Source organism: Camelina sativa, chromosome 4, assembly GCF_000633955.1.
Source record: "Camelina sativa cultivar DH55 chromosome 4, Cs, whole genome shotgun sequence".
NCBI classification, from domain to species: domain Eukaryota; kingdom Viridiplantae; phylum Streptophyta; class Magnoliopsida; order Brassicales; family Brassicaceae; genus Camelina; species Camelina sativa.
In genome coordinates this window covers 20,206,049-20,227,455 of record NC_025688.1, presented here as the reverse complement: position 1 = coordinate 20,227,455, position 21,407 = coordinate 20,206,049, and the positions used below count along the sequence as shown (strand labels likewise).

The 21,407-nt window shown below is 32.3% G+C and overlaps 3 protein-coding genes, 1 long non-coding RNA gene and 1 pseudogene across 5 annotated transcripts; 3 read left to right on the top strand and 2 right to left on the bottom strand.

Moving 5' to 3' along the window:
- LOC104781404 lies at positions 2,412 to 3,011 on the top strand. The gene has a single exon (XM_010506071.1). The coding sequence runs from the start codon at positions 2,419 to 2,421 to the stop codon at positions 2,917 to 2,919; it is 501 nt and encodes a 166-aa protein (XP_010504373.1). The 5' UTR covers positions 2,412 to 2,418; the 3' UTR covers positions 2,920 to 3,011.
- LOC109132627 lies at positions 7,013 to 7,512 on the top strand (annotated as a pseudogene).
- LOC109124623 lies at positions 9,243 to 10,478 on the bottom strand. The gene is made up of 3 exons (XM_010506070.2): positions 10,054 to 10,478; positions 9,786 to 9,950; positions 9,243 to 9,648 (listed from the first exon to the last, which is right to left on the bottom strand). Exons 1-3 carry the CDS (start codon positions 10,411 to 10,413, stop codon positions 9,328 to 9,330), a joined length of 846 nt encoding a protein of 281 aa, XP_010504372.1. The 5' UTR covers positions 10,414 to 10,478; the 3' UTR covers positions 9,243 to 9,327.
- LOC104781402 lies at positions 15,995 to 17,197 on the top strand. The gene is made up of 3 exons (XM_010506069.2): positions 15,995 to 16,143; positions 16,271 to 16,376; positions 16,767 to 17,197. Exons 1-3 carry the CDS (start codon positions 16,108 to 16,110, stop codon positions 16,910 to 16,912), a joined length of 288 nt encoding a protein of 95 aa, XP_010504371.1. The 5' UTR covers positions 15,995 to 16,107; the 3' UTR covers positions 16,913 to 17,197.
- On the bottom strand, positions 19,155 to 21,237 carry LOC104781400. 2 transcript variants are annotated; one of them, XR_766905.2, is made up of 5 exons: positions 20,729 to 21,237; positions 20,530 to 20,605; positions 19,876 to 19,988; positions 19,487 to 19,615; positions 19,155 to 19,328 (listed from the first exon to the last, which is right to left on the bottom strand). It is a non-coding gene; the product is annotated as an uncharacterized LOC104781400 (long non-coding RNA). The 2 variants fall into 2 exon arrangements; XR_766904.2 differs by lacking the exon at positions 20,530 to 20,605 and having other exon boundaries at positions 20,729 to 21,234.

The following is a 21,407-nucleotide window of genomic DNA, read 5'->3' as shown; positions in this document are numbered from 1 at the left end:
GATCACTCTCCTATGCTGGTCGTCTCACTCTCATTTCCTCTGTTCTTATGAGTGTAACAAACTTTTGGTTATCAGCTTATCGCTTACCAGCAAGGTGTCTCCGAGAAATTGAGAAATTATGTGCAACGTTCTTGTGGTCAGGACCGGATCTCAATCCCAAGAAGGCAAAGATAGCTTGGACAGATATTTGCAAACCGAAGCAAGAGGGAGGTTTGGGTCTGAAATCCCTAGTTAATGCTAATAAGGTCAGTTGCTTAAAGTTAATCTGGAGGATTCTCTCAAAACAAGATACTCTCTGGGTGAAATGGATTTGGACATATCTCATACCAAAGGAATCTTTCTGGTTGGTAAATGTTGGTTCAACGGTCGGATCCTGGATGTGGAAGAAACTTCTCAAATACCGGGAAGTGGCAAAAACTTTGTATAAGGTGGAGGTTAATAATGGAGCTTCGACATCCTTCTGGTATGATGTCTGGTCACCATTGGGCTGTTTATTTGACATACTGGGCTCGAGAGGGTTTGTAGACCTGGGGATTATGCAAGAGGCAACAGTTCAGGAGGCCATGAGCACACATAGGTCTCGACACCATCGGCTTCCTGTCTTAAATGACATCGAAAATTCCCTTCAGGCTCTTCGTCGCCGCCCAACGCGACAACAAAATACTGCAGATACCCCATTATGGCGATCTCAAGGAGATCGGTTCTCCAAGACCTTCTCCTCTAGACACACTTGGCATAATGTTCGCGGATCACACGTCAGGGCTGACTGGTACAAAGGAGTTTGGTATTCATATTCCACCCCCAAGTATTCATTTATGCTCTGGCTTGCAATTCATAACCGGTTAGATACTGGCGATCGCATAAAACACTGGTCCTCGGGGCAACATACAACATGTGTCCTCTGTTCTGGCGCAGAAGAGACAAGGGATCATCTTTTTTTCTCTTGCCCTTACTCTGTGGCTATTTGGAAAGACCTCACACAATATTTGTTATTGACTCACTACTCAACGGATTGGAGTTCTTTGCTCCCACTGCTTACCTCCTCAGCTCTACCCTCTCTTCCACGTTTCATCCTCAATTATGTCTTCCAGGCAACTGCTTATCATCTGTGGGGGGAGAGGAATGCTAGGCGACATGGCGAGGACCCTTCCCCGCAAGCTCGACTTATCAAGCTCCTTGACAAAATCGTACGTAATCGTCTCAGCTCAATCTTCGGGTTACACGATCACCGCTACGATGAAGGCCTGCAACTCTGGTTCTCCACAAGAGCTTACGCTCGATCCTCCACTCCCACTTAAGTTATGATAAATTATAGGATATTTTAATTTTATTTGGCTATTATTTTCAAACGATGAAGCATTCATTGTAAAAACGTTTTTTTTGGTTGAATACAATTTTACATTCTTTCAAAAAAAAAAAAAAAAAAAAAAAAAAAAAAAAAAAAAAAAAAAAAAAAAAAANTTGCTCGACACGACCAAGCTGAGCCTTAACCCTATCACGAACGACCACTTTTCTCTTCTTAATATCATCCTCTTTAGCCCTAAAAGCAGAGAGAGCAGAACGAGGCAACAAGCCATCTCCTCATCTTCTTTAGACATCTGACTACTAAAACTCAAGCTCATCATCTGCTGATTCTGAGGCTGAGGCTGTGTAGGGGGTTCCGTAGTCGTAGTCTTCATCTTCGATTTTGACTTCCTCCTCTTTGTTCTTGTTTTGGTTGTTACTACTAGTATTCTTCTTCCTCAAGCCCCAACAAGAACGAGACTGACGCAATTCCTCAGTGGAACTCCGATGGGGTTCTTCGATTAAACCTATTTTAGTATTTTTACTGATTTGGGAATGAAACTTTGGTTTTTAAATGGAGTTCGTTCTTGAGAGCAAACAAAAAAAAGTAGGTTTTGAATCAAGATCTTCAATATAGTGTATAAGTGTTTTCTGATAATACATTTCTTCCCTTACTATTTTGAAGCAATGATAAATTTAGGAGTATACCTTATTTATTGGCAGCATTATAAAAAAAATTCTAAACCTAGAAAACATTTTAACCGTATTATAAAGTCAAAATTTTAAATATTGTAAATACTATAAGGTATACTCCAAAATATATTTTTTACCAAAAGTAAGTACAATTCTTATTTTAAAATTAATATATATTTATACCCAAAAGGAAACAATATAATAATAACATTGACTTGACTGAAAAAGAAAATACATAAGTTATTAAAATAATAACATTGACTTGACTGAAAAAGAAAATACTAACATAAACCACTAAATTATTAAATACATGCATTGACTTGACTGAATGTTTTTTAGTCACCCTCACTCTAAAGTCTCAAATATATGTACATTTTGTTACATCTATAAATAAGGAATTCATAAGTTGTATCTAACCACTCCTACATAATTTACATAATCATGTCATTCACTAATAAACCTAATTTTATATTGTTGTTTATGATCTTTTCGACTCTTATTTTTTTAACCTTTTCATTAGATTTGTCAAATGTTTCAGCAGAATCACCAACTTTGGACTGGGAAGAGCCGTTAAGTAAAGGTCGAAAACATGTTGTAATCCGCAACAAAGTAAAAAACAAAGAAGTTTTGAATGTACATTGCAAATCTACTAAAGATGATTTAGGGTTGGTCCATATTCCATGGAATGATACATGGAATTTCAAATTTCATGTTAACCTTCAGAGAACTACAGAGTATCATTGTCATTTTACGTGGTATAATGGTGGTTCTCACTATTTTTCTATATTTAAAGTATCAAGAGATGATACTGTAATTGGAAAATATCCTATGTGTGTAAAATGTATATGGGAGGTGGGAAGTGATGATAAAAGTCCTATGTGTCGTATTCCTCTTTTTGAGAAAGACAAACCATATTGTTTCAAATGGGAGGATGGTCCTTAAAAAAAAAATCTTTGTGAAAATTATATCTTAGCAAATAAATGCAACCATCAAAATTGATTGAATAAATAATATCATTATAATGTTTGAATGTTTAGCAGCTCTTTTTTATTTGAAATTTTTATATATATCCACATGAGCAAATTATTATTTTTTAATGGATAATATTTTTCCCTTATAAAAACGTGCATATCCTTTCTCATACTCTATTACCTATAGTTTTCTATGTCGCTCCAATTTATTAGAGTTGTATACACCATCTAAGAAACTTGATGAGCCAATAAATGGAACTTAATTATTCGTGAAGTAACTGTCATGGTTTATGCTAGTCCATTTCCTAGACATAAGTCCCTCTAAGATCATGTTCTTCTCATGTCGCCAAACTCGGGAGGTTTGGTCTGGTCTCATATCAAAACTACTACTATCGCGTTACACTTTTGAGTGGATTCACCTCCTCACGCTTCTCGTGGACACCACCTTGGGCACAAACTCTTTCTCTTTCGGTATAGCTTCCAAGCCACTATCCATACTTTGTGGGTGGAACGAAACAATAGGCGTCATGGCGGTACAGCAATTCCCTCACACCAACTAATCCGGCGACTTGATCAACAAATAAGGAACCGGTTACTTTCAATCCAAGAGCAGGGCGATGGGCGTTTTCGAGGTTGCCTGGTGACATGGCTGGCTTCACGTTACCCTCCTAGTTAATTCCACTAGCTTTTAAAATTTTGATCTGATTGACTTTTCTATTTGATAAACGATGCACTTGATGTAACACAGTTTTTTCGAATAAATTTTACATTTTATTCAAAAAAATAAAAAAGTCTGAAACATTTATCTCATGTTTGTACGAGCTTGATTCCAACGGGTTCAAATTCTTATATGTTTTAGTTATTTGTATAAGGAAGCAATGACGGTACATTACCTCAAAAAGCTTCATTCAAGAATTTTCACTGAAACTAGATAGGTGTATATTGTAAACCGGTAAAATCAGAGCTACGTTGTTTACGTAATTTAATAAAAATTCATGGTTTATATAAAATAATATTTTGGTGTCCAAATGGTAATAATAATAATTTTTCATCTTTATAAATCGTTGTAATATTGCAAGAATCTTATTATATAAAGTTGGGTTTTGAAAGTTAGTCATTAACAAGATTTTGACATGTGTCAAGTTTAAATCAATTTGAGATTTTGACATGTGTAAAAGTTATTATTTAATAGGAAGTATTTGAGATTACAACAAAAATAAAATATTTTAATTAAAGAAATAATAATAATGTAAAAAGATAATAATCAAAAAAATTACAAAAATTTCAAGTTTTTTGTAAATAATTATAAGGAGATTATATATATCTTATAATATAAAGTTGGGTTTTGAAAGTTAGCAATTAACACGATTTTTATATGTGTAAAAGTTAATATTTAATAGGAGGGATTTAAGATTATGACAAAAAACAAAAAAAAGTTGTTTAAAAAATATTAATAATGTAAAAAGATAATTCTAAAAAAAAATTAAAATATTAACAGTTTTAAAAAAAATAATTATAAGGAGATTATATATTTCATAAAATTCGAAATTATAACATTATTTACTTATTTTTAATTTTAAGTTATTAATTCAACAAAAAAAAATATAAAAGAGATTAAGAAAAATGTACAATTAATTATCAAATCTAAAAAATGTAAATACTCATTTCTATATAATCATAGATCGTCTCACATTTTTACCAAACAAAATAATTTATTCAAAAACACTGCTTTAAACTTTGTTTTATTGGTAAAAAAGTTTTAATGGGAAGTTAAATTTTGCTTTTTTTTAAAACCAAAACTTTCTCCTACTTTCTCCTTTTTTCAGTTTGAAATAGGTAAGATTAATATATTGACCCAAAAAAAATATAAGATTAATATATGCATCTACTTTTTCTAAAACTGTATTGTAGTATTTTTAGATTGTTTTATTTAATTTATATTTTTTTTATTGAAATTCATATATTACTCTGCTTATAATTTTCTATTACTTCTTTAATTATGTCAAATTAATTTTCTTCTAATTTCTCAACCTTGATTGGTTGGTCATAGACCTTTATGCAAACATAAATGTTACAATTCATTCAATCCCAAAAGAAAATAAAGAGTAGGGATAAAATAAGCTAATCAAACACAAGCTTACAACAAACATAGATAGATAGATTGGAAAAACATAAACCGTTTTTGATATATTCATAGGAGCTCGGAGACAAAGGCTACATCATGATGTGTCAAAGACACTTCCACGAATATATTCGAAAATTTAAGATTAGTTACTATCAAAAGATTTTGTGACGTTGGAAAAGAGTTTTTAGTCCCATTGGTTGTCGGAGCATGTCACTTTGAGATAACTAAATGACGTGAACATGTTCTCTCCACACATGAGGAGGGCAGAGCTAAGGTTCTCTCCATGGTGGACGAGGCTGGACGCATGCAAGTTTATCTCCCCAAGGGAGAAAGGCGGAGCCAAGGTTCTCTTCATGGTGGAGGAGGTTGGCAAGGTTCTCTGCATAAGGGAGGAGGGCGGAGACGAGGTTCTCTCCATGGTTGGTCATACATTATTGTAATGATACATCATTGATTAGTATACTATGTAATATATTTTTCATTTGAGAGGTTTCTTGAACCAACAATTATAATGATTAAAGAAACTATGCAAAAGCGAAAATAAATAGACATATAATAGTTGGCTTAATGTGTTTATATAGATATTTTTCTAGGTGGTGGTAAATATATTTGTAATATACAATATACTTAGGTGTAAAAATATACACCTAATAGTTGGATTAAATAGGCTGATCAAACAAGCTTACAACAAACATATATAGATAGATTGGAAAGCCATAAACCGTTTTTGATAGATCCATAGGAGCTCGGAGACGGAGGCTACATTATGATGTGTAAAAGACACTTCCACGAATACATTGAGAAATTTAACATTAGTTACTATCAAAAGATTTTATGACGTTGGAAAAAGGGTTTTAGTTTCATTGGTTGCCGGAGCATACCACTTTGAGATAGCTAAAAGACGTGAACATGTTCTCTCTACACATGAGGAGGGCAGAGCGAAGGTTCTCTCCACGGTAGAGGAGGTTGAACGCATGCAAGGTTATCTCCACAAGTGAGGAAGGCGGAGCCAAGGTTGTCTTCATGGTGGAGGAGGTTGGACACAAGATTCTCTCCATAAACGAAGAGGGAGAGCCGAAGTTTTCTCCATGGTTGGTCATACACTATTGTGATGATACATCATTGATTAATATAGAAGTTTCTTGAACCAACAATTTTAGTGATTAAATAAACTATGCAAAAGTGAAAATAAATAGATATATAATAGTTGGCTTAATTTGTTTATATAGATATTTTTCTAGATGGTGTTAAAGAATATATTTGTAACATTCATTATACTTAGATGTAAAAATACACTTTTAATGGTAACATATATCAAAAATTTGTAAATTGAAAATTTATAAATAACGTATAACAAGTTTTAATATTTCTTTTATTAAATTTAATTTTATTTATAACATTTTAAAACACGCACGTCGGATGGATCCTTATCTAGTGTAAATATAATATATACTTTAGATAATTAGGTTTAGTCAAACTTTCTTTGTTTAGATACTAAAATAGTATAAGAATGAGTAAATTGGTCAGAGTGACATCAAAATATTTCCTTATTGGTTGCAAAATAATTTTTTCTAAACCTATAAAATATTGATATTGATAACTTTACAAAGTCAAAGTTACTATCAAAAATATTCTTTTTACATTCAAAAAGATCAATTTGTTTCCAAATATTTTTAAATGCTATGTAAGTCTATTTCCAAAAATATATGTATTCTTGTTTTAAAATTAATTTATAATCCCAAAGGAAAACAATAAAAATTTATACATATATTTACATCTTTGAATACTAACAGGAAAACAAACAAATAATGTTTATCATAGACTAAATACATGCATTCAACGTTACATTAATGTTTACATTTGGTTACATCTATATATGGGGAGCTTATATATAAGTTGTATCTAAGTATCTAACCAATCCTATATACTTTACCTAACAATGGCTTTCATTGATAAACCTCATCTTATATTGTTGTTTATGATGTCTTCTACTCTTATTCTTTTTGTTTCAGTTTTAGATTTATCAAATGCTTCAGCGGAAACCCCATCTTCGGGCGGCGATGCTTTTTACCTCTAGCCGAAAAGCATGTTATAATCCGTAATAAGGTAAAAAACAAACAAATTTTGAATGTTCATTGTAAATCTAGTGACGATGATTTTGGGATGATCCATATTCCTTGGAATGGTACATGGGGTTTTAGATTTCATGTTAACCTTTGGAAAACTACGAAGTATCATTGTCATTTTACATGGTATAAAGGTGGTTCACACTATTTTTATATATTTAAAGCATCGAGAGATGATAAAGAATTTGGAGATCCTCCAGTTTGCAAAGAATGTATTTGGGATGTGGGGAGAAGCGTTGAAAACCCTGTTTGTCGCGTTCCTCGTGATCTCGAAGATGATCCATATTGTTTCAAATGGGAGGATGGTCCTTAAATAAAAAAAACTGTTATCCCTATATCTTATGAAATACATGTAATCCTTAAAAATTATTGAACAAAATAAAATCATTTATAATGTTTGAATGTTTAGAAGCTTTCTTTGTTCAAAGTTTTCATACATCTTCAAAAACAAATCTGTTTATATTAACATGGAGTATATTAATTTTCGCTAAAACCCATCCTTTTGAAAACTAATCTTATATACTTATAAGTTATAGATTAGTATTTCGACTATAGTTTCAATTTATTGNACCCTGTTTGTCGTGTTCCTCGTGATCTCGAAGATGATCCATATTGTTTCAAATGGGAGGATGGTCCTTAAAAAAAAATTACTGTTAACTTATGAAATTGGCATATAATCATTAAAATTTATTGAATAAAATAAAATCATTTATAATGTTAGAATGTTTGAATGTTTAGAAGCTTTCTTTATTGGAAGTTTTCATACATCTTTAAATAAAAATCAGTTTATATTAACATAACCCATCCTTTTGAAAACTAAGCTTACCCTGTTTGTCGTGTTCCTCGTGATCTCGAAGATGATCCATATTGTTTCAAATGGGAGGATGGTCCTTAAAAAAAAATTACTGTTAACTTATGAAATTGGCATATAATCATTAAAATTTATTGAATAAAATAAAATCATTTATAATATTAGAATGTTTGAATGTTTAGAAGCTTTCTTTATCGGAAGTTTTCATACATCTTTAAATAAAAATCAGTTTATATTAACATAACCCATCCTTTTGAAAACTAAGCTTACCCTGTTTTAAAAATCTCCGTCTAGCACCGATTACGCCCCGTAAAATCGCTAGGCCCACCCTCTCCGCCTCGATTAATGATTAATCTCCGCCTAGCATCGAATATCCGATTATACCGTCTAATCCGATTAATTCCCGTTTAATTTTGTATATACCGATTATTTTGGAGCCAAAATATAAATCAAATATATATATTTATGTTATTTAAACATTTAAATTAAGAGTTTATGATGTTTTACAATAACTAATGTACAAACTTTTAATTAAAATCATAATATTTTCTTAAAATTATGTTTTTATGTGTTTACCGTAATTTTAAAGACAATACTATAACTTTATATTTTATTTGATATTTTTCTTTTCACATGAACAGAATTATACGTATATTTAGTACTATGTATTTTTAATTTACTATTAATTTACTAAAATAACCCTAAAACTAATTTCTGATTAATTCCCGTTTAATTTCCGATTTTCTCGCTAGGCGCTAGGCCCACCCCAACCGCCCAACTAGCGCCTAGCGATTTCTAAAACAGAGCTTATAAGTTATAGATTAGTATTTCGACTGTAGTTTCAATTTATTGGAGCTGATTTACAGTTTAGCATATGACAACAGATATATGATAGGATTCATGGGAAACAACCACATACAAAGCTTATACTGTAACTACTATTTGTTCATGGCTTTGCCTGCCTATAGAGCTTCAAGGAAGAGGAGAAGTCCGATCCATATCCAATTGGCCTTCCTCCATCTCAGGTTGCAGCTCACGATGGTGAGATTGGTTCACTTCCACTAGGTTTTTTTCAATATCATTTGAACCCTATATAGTACTCGCTTAGATATATCCCATCCAAGCATCAAAGGACTTTCTTGAGCATATTTTGTAGAGACTGTGGACTATTTGATTTATGAACATAGAATCAAAACATGAATATTTTTTTTTGTTAAAATCAAAAACATGAATATACTTAAAAGTTATTGCATTTTTTTTTAATTCGCACTGGAAAGAAAAAAAACATGTTTGGTCGGGTCATCTCAACCTCTATTGTTAAGAATCTATGTTTTGTTGTTGAAGGAACTCAAGATCCTTCATCTGCATTTGAATAGCTTCTTTGGGCAACCGTTTCGCCATGACATTCTCTTCTTCTCCTCCTTCCGCAACCCTTGTAGCTTTCTCTTTGATGATTCTCTCTATCTCAGACTTATCAACCGAAGGAAAAACAGAAACTAGCATCACTTGAAGTAGCTTCTCATCTTCTTCTTCGATAAGTCCTCTACGGAAACAACAAGCATAAATACCTTCAAGAGCTTTTTCAACTCTTAGCTCCATCGGTATAATCGGCGCATCAATGTTCAACTTTGCTCTTCTCTGCATATAACCCAACAAAGTATCAACCTTTCTATATGGAAAGTATCAAACTCACTAAGTTTGCTCTCAAGATTCAACTCCTAAGTAAAAAACCCAATTGGAGAAGAGTAATAGCAGATACAAGAAACAGAAGAAACCTGTCTTGCTTCAGTCATCAAAGCAATAAAGTTCTGTTCTTCAAACTCGAGATCATTGGAAATGCTAACTCTAGTAACACCTTCAAGAATCTCTTCAGATTTCAAAAGCCCTGCACCAACTGCAGCAACCCAACAACACAGAAGCACATACAAAGGTTCCCCTGCCTAACACCAAACAAAGCAACAACAACAACAAGCCACTTAGAAACCCAAACAAAAGGCAATCAAACTCCTAAGCTCAATCTCTTCGAAAAGATCAGAAATTTACCTTGCCTCGTCGTTGTTGGAACTCGTAGAAAGCTCTAGAATCATCAGGAGTACATTTATTCCCAACTCGTTTCCTAAACTCAGCGAAATCGACTAAATCTCTTCCGACGCCACCTTCATCGCTGAGAATCCGAGCGAGGAGTCCGACAACCGGAAGCGAACCGATGACTCTGTTAGCGAAGGTGGAGAATGAGTTTGGTTTCTCTATGTAAGCTCGGATTGACAAAGCGAAACCTCCACCTCCACCTCCGCCGCCGCCGCGTTTGGGAAGGGACGAGGAGGGGTGGTTACGAAGACGGAGATGGAAGAAGGAAGGAGAGATTTGGTGGAAGGAAGTGGGAATGTGAGTGACAACCACCATGGCTTTGATGAAGTAGCCAAACAAAAAAAATCGAAGCTTTTTTGGATAAATCTTAACCTCATCTTTATATACGTTATCATCTTTCTCTATGCAATCTGATTTGTTTTTTTTATACAATCTGTTTATTTTGGTCGATTTAATTATTTCAAAAATCAAGTCATTATGCTTTATGATGCCCCAAAAAAAAGAATTCTGAATCTAAAATCAAATCAAGTCATTGGGCTTCCCCGCAGGCCTATGACTATTAGGTAAAAGCCCATTTAGGGGAAATAAAATAAAGGAGCGTAAAATTATTTAGCAATCAAAGGATTGTTAACTAATAACGATGACGACGGCGTTTTATTCATATGATATGACGATGATGTTGATGATGACGACGCCTTATTCATATGAGTTAAGAAATAATGCTTTGGTTTTTAGGCAAACTACTACATCTACTAGATTAAGACCCGTGCTAGAGCACAGATTGAAATCCATTTTATTTATATTGTAATTTTCTATAAAATATAATTTATGTGATTGTTTTTAAAAGTTTTTTTGGATAAAATATTATGCAATAAAATCATATGCTAAATATAATGACTTGAAAAACGACACCTATTTTGTAAGTTTTATATTGTGAATGATTCTAGATAAGTATATGTGCTATAAGTATATGTTTTCTCGTTTGGTCAAAATTTTGTATATTTTATATTTTAAAATAAAATTTTAATATGTTGTATTAGGTTATATATGTGAAGTTATTTCAACAATGTATATTCTACATCAGGACTTGAATATCATTATAAGACATAATTTTGTAAATTTGAATTTAAATATTCAAATTTTGACCCGTTACTCAGTAAAAAATTTTAATTCAGTAGATATTATTTTTAAATAATAATATTACTCAAACTTGAATATTTTATAGATTGAACAATTTATATTTGTTTTTAAAAATTCAACTTATGGTATATCCGGAAATAAAACTATTTTTTAATTATAATAAATAATATGATAATTTATTTGTTTCACAAAATAGACTCATATATAAAAATGAGATGTGAAGTATAATGATAATTAACACATTAATATGTTAAGTTAGATATCAAAAAATTTTATTTGATGAATAATTTAATAAAGGAAATTAATATGGTAAGTTATATAATATGATTCTTTAGTATATTCTCTTTAAAGATTTTAGGTATAACCTATTTGTAACCAATTAATCTATCATTAATGTATAACTTATTTGTAACCAATTTATTAAAATTATATAGTCTATAAAACAATGTTGTGTATTTCTGTTTTATTATAAAGGGGATTTGATTGTTTGAAAAATCGAATGGAACACAAAAGTAAATGTTAACCAACCGTGTATGTAAATGTATGCCATTCTTATAAGCACTAAAATGTGGAAGATATACATTGGCAAGCATTAACTACATTGATCATATTCTACAACACATGGAAAAATATTTTGATAACTTGAATGATAATAACGTCGTTAAAGAATACGTGTGAGTACTTATATATAAATCCGTTGAATTTAGGAAGTGTTGAAACATCCAAATATTTTGTCCATGGTCATTAACTTTAAGATGCATTATTTTTCACTGTATCTAATAGTATTTTATTTTTCCATTTGACTTTCTATCAAATAGAAAATGTTTAGATCATCTAGTAAGACAACGTCGCAATAATTTTTGCATCGGGAAGTCTATCTTGACTTGGCACAATATGAACGAAATAACAAAATTTGTCTTTGGAACTTCGTGAAATTTTCTTACTCTTCAGAGACCGATATATGTTGAAGACATAGAGTGTGTTTTGTTTTATTAAGACGATAGATGGAGTGTTAATTATACCCAACGTAGACATATATATGACATGATATCGATCGGTAATTAGTTGAAAGTTACACTTTTTCAGAGTGTCTCGCAAATCTTGCAATAGATCTTATAGGGTGGATGAATAATAAGGAATCCTAAGTTGACGCAGACCAAGATATTCAAAATAGTATAAGGGTTTCCTAAATTATCCAAACATCGAATTATAACCTTAAGTTTGGATCCACTATATGAGTGGACCCGGATGAAGTTGTAGGTTTTTGTTTCGTAGCATGAACAATTTTTTTGTGTATAGTACACATGGTGAAATTTGGTTTATTTGGTACTTTTAACCAAGCTTGAGCGTTGTACATTGTACATGCTTGTTCAAACCAAAAATATCACTAATTGGGTTAATAAGCGTACCGAATCTTTCTTTTCCAGTCGTGATCTATATATAATTGGGCCAACCAAGTTGTAGTAGCACAGATTTATTAGACAAACAAAACAATGAACAACAAGACACCTTAAAAGCTAAAATTTCATGATTCAATAGCTAGATGCCCCCTATAATATCATTAGGACGTCTCTGATCACTTATTTTTGGCTCAAAGGAAAAGATACAACAGACATATTCCGTTATGCTGACACGGCAAGATCTCATTGGACAGCAGAATTCAATCACATCGTACACTTTAACCCCTCGACTTTAAAGAATATAAATTGAGCAATTTTGGCTTTAGAGAAAAGGAAAAAATCAAGTGGATGGGTGTGGTCAATAGAATCTCCACTTGTCCCTGCGACAAAATTTGGGGTTTGCTTTTTGAAGAGCTTTTTGGTTTGAAAGGTTTTGAGTTAAGGCAATAATAATATGAGTCTACTGCACCACCTTTGTCTCTTTTTGCACTGTCGCGTCTTTCGGCTGTCTCGTCCTCCAGTGATATTTCGTAGTTCTTAAATAGTTTTAATCAGAAACCCCACCAGAATTGCGTACATTTTCCTGAGAACAATCGAACGATAGAGATTCAAAATGGGTAGAGGGATCAATAATTCTTGATGGCTTGTCAATTTGGACAATATGTGATCCAAATCGTGGAATAATCAGATTTAGCTCTCTTTGGTAAACTATGAGTATAGTAGCTAGAGAATAACCACGGAAACAATAACATGGAGATAAAGATGCCAAGCATAAACACGGAAAGAAGTTAACAATAACATGGTTAAATTTTGCTTTAATTATCTGGTATAGATAAGTTACAAACACAGAAAGTTCATATTTTAGTGTGGATGCCATAATTAATTTAGAAGTAAAGCTTTATAGAAAAAACAAAAAAAAAAGTGAAATGCGATATATTTAGTTCTTTTCCAGGCATCACTAGTGTTCAAACTCGGACCGGACTTAATTGCTAGATGATTGATACACCGATTGAGCTATCCAGTTTTTTTTTTTTGCACTTTTTATTTGTGAACTACTACTTATTTCTCTTGTTTTAATCATATTTTTGGTTTGTCCGAGAGTTTGGGACCGAACTAGACGCTAAACTTCTATTTTAGGTACATTTTTTTTTTTTGATTCAGAATGAACGTAACACCACTACTGGCCTATTTGACACTGTTGTATATACGTTATAATACATCAACTATTTTCTTGTAACACGCAAAACGTTTTCAAAATCGTTAGAAGTTAAATACACTCGTAACTACGGGTTTAAATGATATGATACCATGATCTCAAGAGGTTGGATAAGGAAGGTATCTTAGGGTATACGAATAAGTGGATGAGAAAGAATAGGCGTCTTGTTTGTAATCTTGTTGACGAGGAGAGGGGAATGAGAGAGAAAGTGGTCATGAATAGGGTTTTAATTTGATTCGAGGGAATAGTTGCTGTTTCAGAACTCAAATTGAGAGAGCTAGCTAGGTCCACATTGATGAGGAATATGTATAGTTTTATTAAATGTCTGAATTTGATGGATCCTTGTGCTTCAGAAACCTTTGATTTCGACAAAACACCCCTCCTCCTCAATGTGTTTGTCTCTCAGTTCTTTACGTAACCTTTGTAGATTCTCTCTCTCCCCCTCTCTCTCATGTCCATTTGCGCCACGTCACTCAGCTGGTTCTACCATTTGCGATTATTTGATCTTATTGTAGATTGTTATGCGTGACGTGGCATCTTCCCATTGGTTTAGAATCAAAAACTTTAATCTCCCGCGTCCCCTTCTTACCCAACCCAAAAAACTTAATGATCGCTTTAATTTGCTCTTCTTTTTTTCTGCAACGTATACTATGTAGAGTATATAAGTAAAGGATAGATTAGTAATTCTGTAATCCCTAATTACCTCTGCTGTACAGACTATATATATTGTAACCTCTCTCAATAATAGAATTAAGCCTTCAATCTTACATGGTATCAGAGCATAATCGATACCTAAAAACCTAAACCTATATTTTTTTTACGCGGCTCTCTCTTTTTCTTTTCTTTCTTTCTTCTCATTCTCTCCATGGCTTCCAAGACTGTTGCTGTTGTTGCTAACAACACCACTCTCCTTAGTGTTAACACCACTCTCATACTACACATGTCATGGTGATAAATACTTTTAGGAGTCAATTATTTAGATGATTAAATTTTGAGTAGTATTTATGAATTAAGATTGACTACTTGGTTGGTGTTATTAAAAAGTAATCAACTTCCAAAAGAAAAATGATCGAATTAACAAAGAGCAACTTAAGACCAAGTCTAGCGGCGAGAAACGTTGATGATTGTTAAAAAAAAAATTTATTAAAATTTTCTTTTTTATATATTTTTCTAATAAATTCACTAATAAATTAGTGACACTGTCACTTTTTATCTTAGAAACGTTTCTTCTGTTACTCAACAGAGAAACGTATCTTCTCTTTCTTCATTTTTTTATTTTTTTATTAAAAGCATCTCATATAGAAACGCTTGCTGGACATGCTTTAAGTTAATCATAGTGTATTGTAGCTAACGCCAATAAATTAGTGATACTTGTCACTTTTTATCTTAGAAACGTTTCTTCTGTTGTTCAATAGAGAAACGTATTTTCTCTTTTCATCTTCTATTTATTTTTTTATTAAAAACATCTCGTATAGAAACGCTTGTTGGACATGCCTAAGTTAATCATAGTGTATTGTAGCTAACGCCCAGTGTAATGTTTTCGTTGATGTTATAACTTATATATATGTGATGTTTTCTGCTTATCTGTACTAATATTGGATATCTTACAACAGTTATTTTTCTTTGTTCTTGATGAAAGCCTTTAACATTTTAAAGTTTTATATTCCACAATACATTCTTAGAAGAATTCGGTTAATTACAAATTTACAATTGCTCTAGCTAGTACCTCCTTTTTTTTATTTTGCACTAGCTCCTTTACAATTCCTATTCTTCAATTACTCCTTTTCATGTAATCATGCCTTAATTAGAGAAAATCCAACCTCCGTGCTCTGTAAAGCTCATTTTCTTATATAAAATTAATTATTAACACCAAAAACGTATATATTTCTAGAAGATTATGGAAATTAAAAACACGACTAAGTGTTTTTTTGCAGAAAATGTAGAGAGAGGGGGGCCATGGATCACGTGGATGATGCGTGGGATGGAAATAAAAAAAACGAAGGGAGAAGAGAGAAAGAGTGATTTTACAAATCTCCTCTAATCCTTTCTCAGCCAATTAAGATCAATCTCCCACGTGGGGCTTCTGGCCCCATGCATGCACATCATCTTTCAACTATTCACTCCTTTTGTCTCCTTCTTCATCCTTTTTGCGTGATCTTCTTCTATATATGGCTGTCTTTATCTCCACAAGTGGCTTTTAGAGAAGGCTCTTTTGAGTTTTGGTGTTAATTCTAGCTAGGGTTTCCATTAACAATGGCTGATTCTTCTTCTGCTTCTTACATTCACATGGTAATATTATATGTGATTTAAGAACCTTTTGTAGTACTACTACTCCGTTGTTTCGATGAGTGATTATATATATTTCTCTCTATAAGGTGTCAATTTGTTTTGGATGTGTGTATGTATGTATGTATAGGTGCAGCACATGATAGAGAAATGTTTGATCTTCCATATGAGCAAAGAAGAATGTGTGGAAGCTCTCTCTAAGCATGCAAACATCACTCCTGTCATCACCTCTACGGGTTTTCCTTTCTCTCTCCACTTTTTATGTATTTATCTTCCTATATATCATCCTTATATACATACGCCTTTGTACTCTCTAACGGGATTATCAACTGTGGACATATCATCATATTATTATACCATCATTAGGAGTTTGATCTTGCGACATGTAGGTACCTACACATATGATCTTCCGTGATCGATGGATCTTGGATTTTTTTTATTCATATAAGTGTTCATGCATGATCTAACGATCATGTGCACTGCTTTGAATACACGGAGGCTAGAATACTTTTTTCAAAAAAAAAAAAAAAAACTTCCTTGTTACATAATAGGATAAATATTATGTGCTAATCGAACTCTCTGATTTCTTTTTTGTTATCATAATTAATTGGGAAAAAAAATTACAGTGTGGAAGGAGCTGGAGAAAGAGAACAAGGAGTTCTTCAAGGCGTATGAAGAGAGGCAAAGCAAACAAGAGCAAATGTCGGAGGAAGAGACAAACCAGATGATCCAGAAGATTATCTCGGATTCATCTAAAGAATCCGACGACTGATCGCGATGTTCGAACGTTAGATTTCCAAAAACCTTATAGTTTATATATATATGAATCTCATGAAAACGATTTATCCCTGACGCATGCATGTTTATGTGTGAATTAAATCGTTTTTTCCTCTCCTCGCATCGGTCCAACAAGAAAGACAGCAAAAAAAATGGAGTGATGACACTCATTTTGGTACGTTATACGTACGTGGTCCACATAATATTTGCTTTGTATAATTATTAAATATAATAAAACTGACGCTCATACATCGATAGCTCGTGTGGCGTTTTAATTTAATGTATCATGTGTGTGTATATATATATAGTCACATAAACTATATATTGATGGTCTTGGTCACCTTAAATAAAAGTCTATAGCACTCTTGGAAAATCATTATCATCATGATTCCCAATATGATGATTATCAACGGCTCTTGCTATCGTTGTTGTGGCACCTTACTTTCTAAACTAATCCTATGTAACCGTATAGTTGGAATATATAAAATCAGAAATTTTATTTTAAAAAATGATTCCCAATATGGTTGAAAGTTTAGGCATCTACGTGACCAAAACCACCCATAAGTTCAAAGTTAGGTGAGAAACTCAATCGAATTTTTTGTTTTCCTTCTGTTTTTGAATAGAAATTGAAAAGGTCTCAAGTAGTTTTCATTAATACGTACAAAGAAAAAAGGTCTTGAGCAATTTCCAATTAATCTCCGAATACACCTGGTTCAGCGTCAACACTTGTTAGAACGCCTGATCAACCCCTCACCTGGACAATGTTACCTTGTGCACAATTTTTTCTTTCTCTTTTTTTTTTGGGGGGGGGGGGGTCAAAGTTACACAAACTTAACATAAGAAAACTCTCACTAAACATGACACGAGTAAGGAAACTGAAACTCACAAACCAGAAGACTATAACACGTGTTACTTGCTAACCCAAAAGCCACACGTCTAAAAGACTTTAAAACTTTTTTGAAATTTGTTTTATTTTGTTGGTAAGTAATTAATCCACCACAACTTTGTAAATGAAAACTTCTTAATTAAAAGGATTATTCTTGCGTTAATTGATAGTATGATGTAGAGGCTTATAAAACCCAAATTGAATACTCGATAAGGAAATGGAGTTTTGACACGTCTATTTGTATCTTGTTACAATATCCGTATATGATTTATTATAAATTTTAAGATAATAACTTATTATAATAATATATATCATTATAGATTCTTAGGGCATGTCCAGTGAACAATACTAATCAAATGACTTGTTAATAATAAATTAATATACTGATGAGATCGAAGAAAAGAAGAGAAGAATCGCTCTTAACAAGAAGCGTTTCTCTAAAAAAATTGACAGCTGTCTTTTTTTATAGTTATAATTAATAAACAATAATAAATATATAAATATGATTAAAGTAATATATATTTTTTAAAGCATGTCTTAAAAATGAGATAAATTGCTTAATATATATTATTTTAATAATTTTAATATAATATAATTATTTATTTAAAAATTAAATTAATTTTTTTAATTATTAACCATAACATCTGTCTAAAAATGTTTTATAGATTCTTAATTGAGAATTGTTTTTCACCTCTCTTCCTATTTTTCTCACCTCTTTTTTTTTTAATCGACGGGTGCAGATGGTCTTACGATTACCAAAGGAAACGAAGGAATGGCAATGTTTTCAACACTATTGTAATTAACCTCAAAAATATCTAAGAAATTATGCTTCAAATTTCATCAATAAGGCTATATGTGGATTTGTTAACGACATCCAAAACTCTTAACTATATTTGACCATCTAACTTGAGCTCTTGATTTTGAGATTTAAGTCGGAAGATAATAGTGTACACTAATAAAAATGTTGTGTATTGTTACGGATATATTTATAGATATAACGTATTTTTTGTAGCCAAAAGATTTTTGTTACAGATTTATTACAAAATTAATTAATAACTATTTGGTTATAGCAAATTTTTTCTTCATAGCTAATTGTCACAGTTTGCTACAGTTTAGATACTAATTGAAAAGTAGCAAATTGCTACTATTTGATACCTTCTTGTTGTAGCTATTTGTTATACAATGCGTCTAACATATGCCTAACAATTATCTTTAAAAAACCACAAAATGGTCCTCGTTAATTTGTGACAGTTAGCTACACAATTAGCTGTCATAAACTTATTACAAATTGGAAAAATATGTCTAATTTAATGTGTATAGTGTTTTAGCTAATAAAATTTTTTTAAAAAAATATAAACAAAAATCTTTATAATTTAAATAAAAATTTATTTTTCAATGTATACAAAAACATTAACTACTCTTCTCTGATCTCTTCAGCTCTCTCTTTTAGGTTCTTGCTCAACGATCACTTCATCATCTTTGTTTGAGGTTTAATGCCTTAGTTCTTCAAGACCTTTTGTAGCTTCTGCAAACAGAGTAAAAAATAGATGTTTAGTATGGTTTGCAGAAGATATCCAATTAGTCCAAGAAAAATAACTCTGTCCACATTGTCACTGCATATACGCATCAAACCGTTTAAGTAGAATATACAAGTTGGGTCTTATAACAAGGTTTATAGTTTACCTGAAAACAACCAACTTGTGGGTTCTCCTTGTGTTCTTCAGATGCTAAGTGGAGTGTTGTGATTTGCCTTGAAGTCGCAAGACAACTGCTCTTTTACAACATCCTCTTTCTTGATATTTTCTTGAAGAACTAACAGATATAGCCACAACAAAAGAGAGCTTTATTAAACAAAATGCAGAAAAGTCAGTTCCACAAGATGAAGATACACAACATGCAACATAATGTAATCACAGAAAAGTGAGTTCCACGAGATAGCCAATGAATTACAAAACAATGACAAGCTCTAAACGATAATTACATCCCAGCTCCAGACTAATAGGCAATACTCAAAGAACAATTCAATAACCACAAATAAAATGCAAATCAAACTGAAAGAAAACAAAATTTACCTCTATCTCAGCTCATTAGCAGATTCTCTTGAACTCAATGTCACGCTGTCGCTGCTACAACAAGAGTCATATACTTGCAGGTCCTTAAAGCATCTCAACTTTGGTCATAGTAACTATAAGTGGGAAAAATAAAAGAGTGGTCAGCATAATGAAATCCAATGTCAGTTAGTTAACTTTGATATTGCTTATGAAGTTAACTGAAACAATCTGACCACAATTCAAGACGAAGAAGTGCACAATAATTTACATTCAACAACCAAAATAAAAAAAAAATAAAGTAAAAGAGAAGAGAAAGAGAGATTTTACTGTTCAATTAAAGATGGAACAAACTTCAAACATTCATTGATTATTCATATACATACAAAGTCACCAACCTTCAAACGTTTCTGACGGATGTGTCAAAGTAACCTAAGATTTTAAGGTGTAATGACTGAACAATGTTTCTACAGCTAAGCTAAGTTAATCTATTGTAACATTCTAAGTAGACAAAAAACGGAAAATAATAAAAGTATCAAAACAGAAACGAAAATTGAGAAATCCAAATTAGAAGAACTTAAAGAGCTATAAGCAGAAACATGTAGAGTTTTTGGGAATAGTTATAAGCAAATCAATGAGCTTCACAAGCAAACTGGTAATGGATGAACAATTCCTCACCGAAAAACATAGATCTAAACACAAATCAGAGTCAGTCAAATAGCCACATCTTTAACTTCATCTCTCAACCCTTGACCTTCAAACCCCAATAAATAAATAAAAACTCAGGTCTGTATAGGAATTGAATCAAAGAAAAAGAGAGACAAATACTTCGATTCAAGCTCTCTTGAAGACAATAGATTCATTAAAGCTTACTTACACGTTTAAAGGAGCCATAAATCAAGAGACCCAGCGACCATCGCCAATCACTAAGCAAGACACTAAGTCCAGCCAAATCCTCCGCCGAAAACAAGCCAAAAAGTCATGCTCTCCACCACGATTACCCACAGATCTGATCGTTAGCGTCTTTTGATACACAAAGAACCTCGTACGGATCTCGTCGATTCGCCGGAGTTGACGAACCTTCAACTTTCTTAGCACTCCTTCTCTCTCTTAACCTCCGCCGCTGACCACAAATGTCTCCGAATTTTCAACGGGGATTAGCAGATCCACAACGTGTATTCTCAGGTGAACTGAATCGAGGAATTGAACGTCGGAGAGAAACAATGAAGAAAATTAAAGAAGAACCAGAAACAAGGATCTAATTAAAGAAGACAAATAAGAGAGATTGGGGAAGAGGATCGAGAAAAGCTAAACAATATGAAACAAAGGAGAGAAATTAGGTTTTCCTTTTCTAGTCGTGTTGTTTTTAGTACGTTATTTTAGTAATTATTAACTACAATTTGTGATGACTTATGTTGTGTGCACCAGAGATAATTAAGATACTTTTGTGTCACAAAGTTTGAAGCAATTTTGTTACAATTAGCATTTTGTTACTATTCGTTATTATATATCTATATTTAGTGACATATTAGCCTACAAATTAAATTAACTAATAC

Bases quoted from the DNA above. Each gene is read 5' to 3' on its own strand.
- LOC104781404 (XM_010506071.1), top strand. From the start codon at position 2,419: ATGTCATTCACTAATAAACCTAATTTTATATTGTTGTTTATGATCTTT.
- LOC109124623 (XM_010506070.2), bottom strand. From the start codon at position 10,413: ATGGTGGTTGTCACTCACATTCCCACTTCCTTCCACCAAATCTCTCCT. The intron at 9,951-10,053 runs GTAAATTTCTGA...GTTTGGTGTTAG, and splicing joins TCCAACAACGACGAGGCAAG to GCAGGGGAACCTTTGTATGT. The intron at 9,649-9,785 runs GTTTCTTCTGTT...GGTTATATGCAG, and splicing joins TGATGACTGAAGCAAGACAG to AGAAGAGCAAAGTTGAACAT.
- LOC104781402 (XM_010506069.2), top strand. From the start codon at position 16,108: ATGGCTGATTCTTCTTCTGCTTCTTACATTCACATG. The intron at 16,144-16,270 runs GTAATATTATAT...ATGTATGTATAG, and splicing joins CTGCTTCTTACATTCACATG to GTGCAGCACATGATAGAGAA. The intron at 16,377-16,766 runs GTTTTCCTTTCT...AAAAAATTACAG, and splicing joins TCCTGTCATCACCTCTACGG to TGTGGAAGGAGCTGGAGAAA.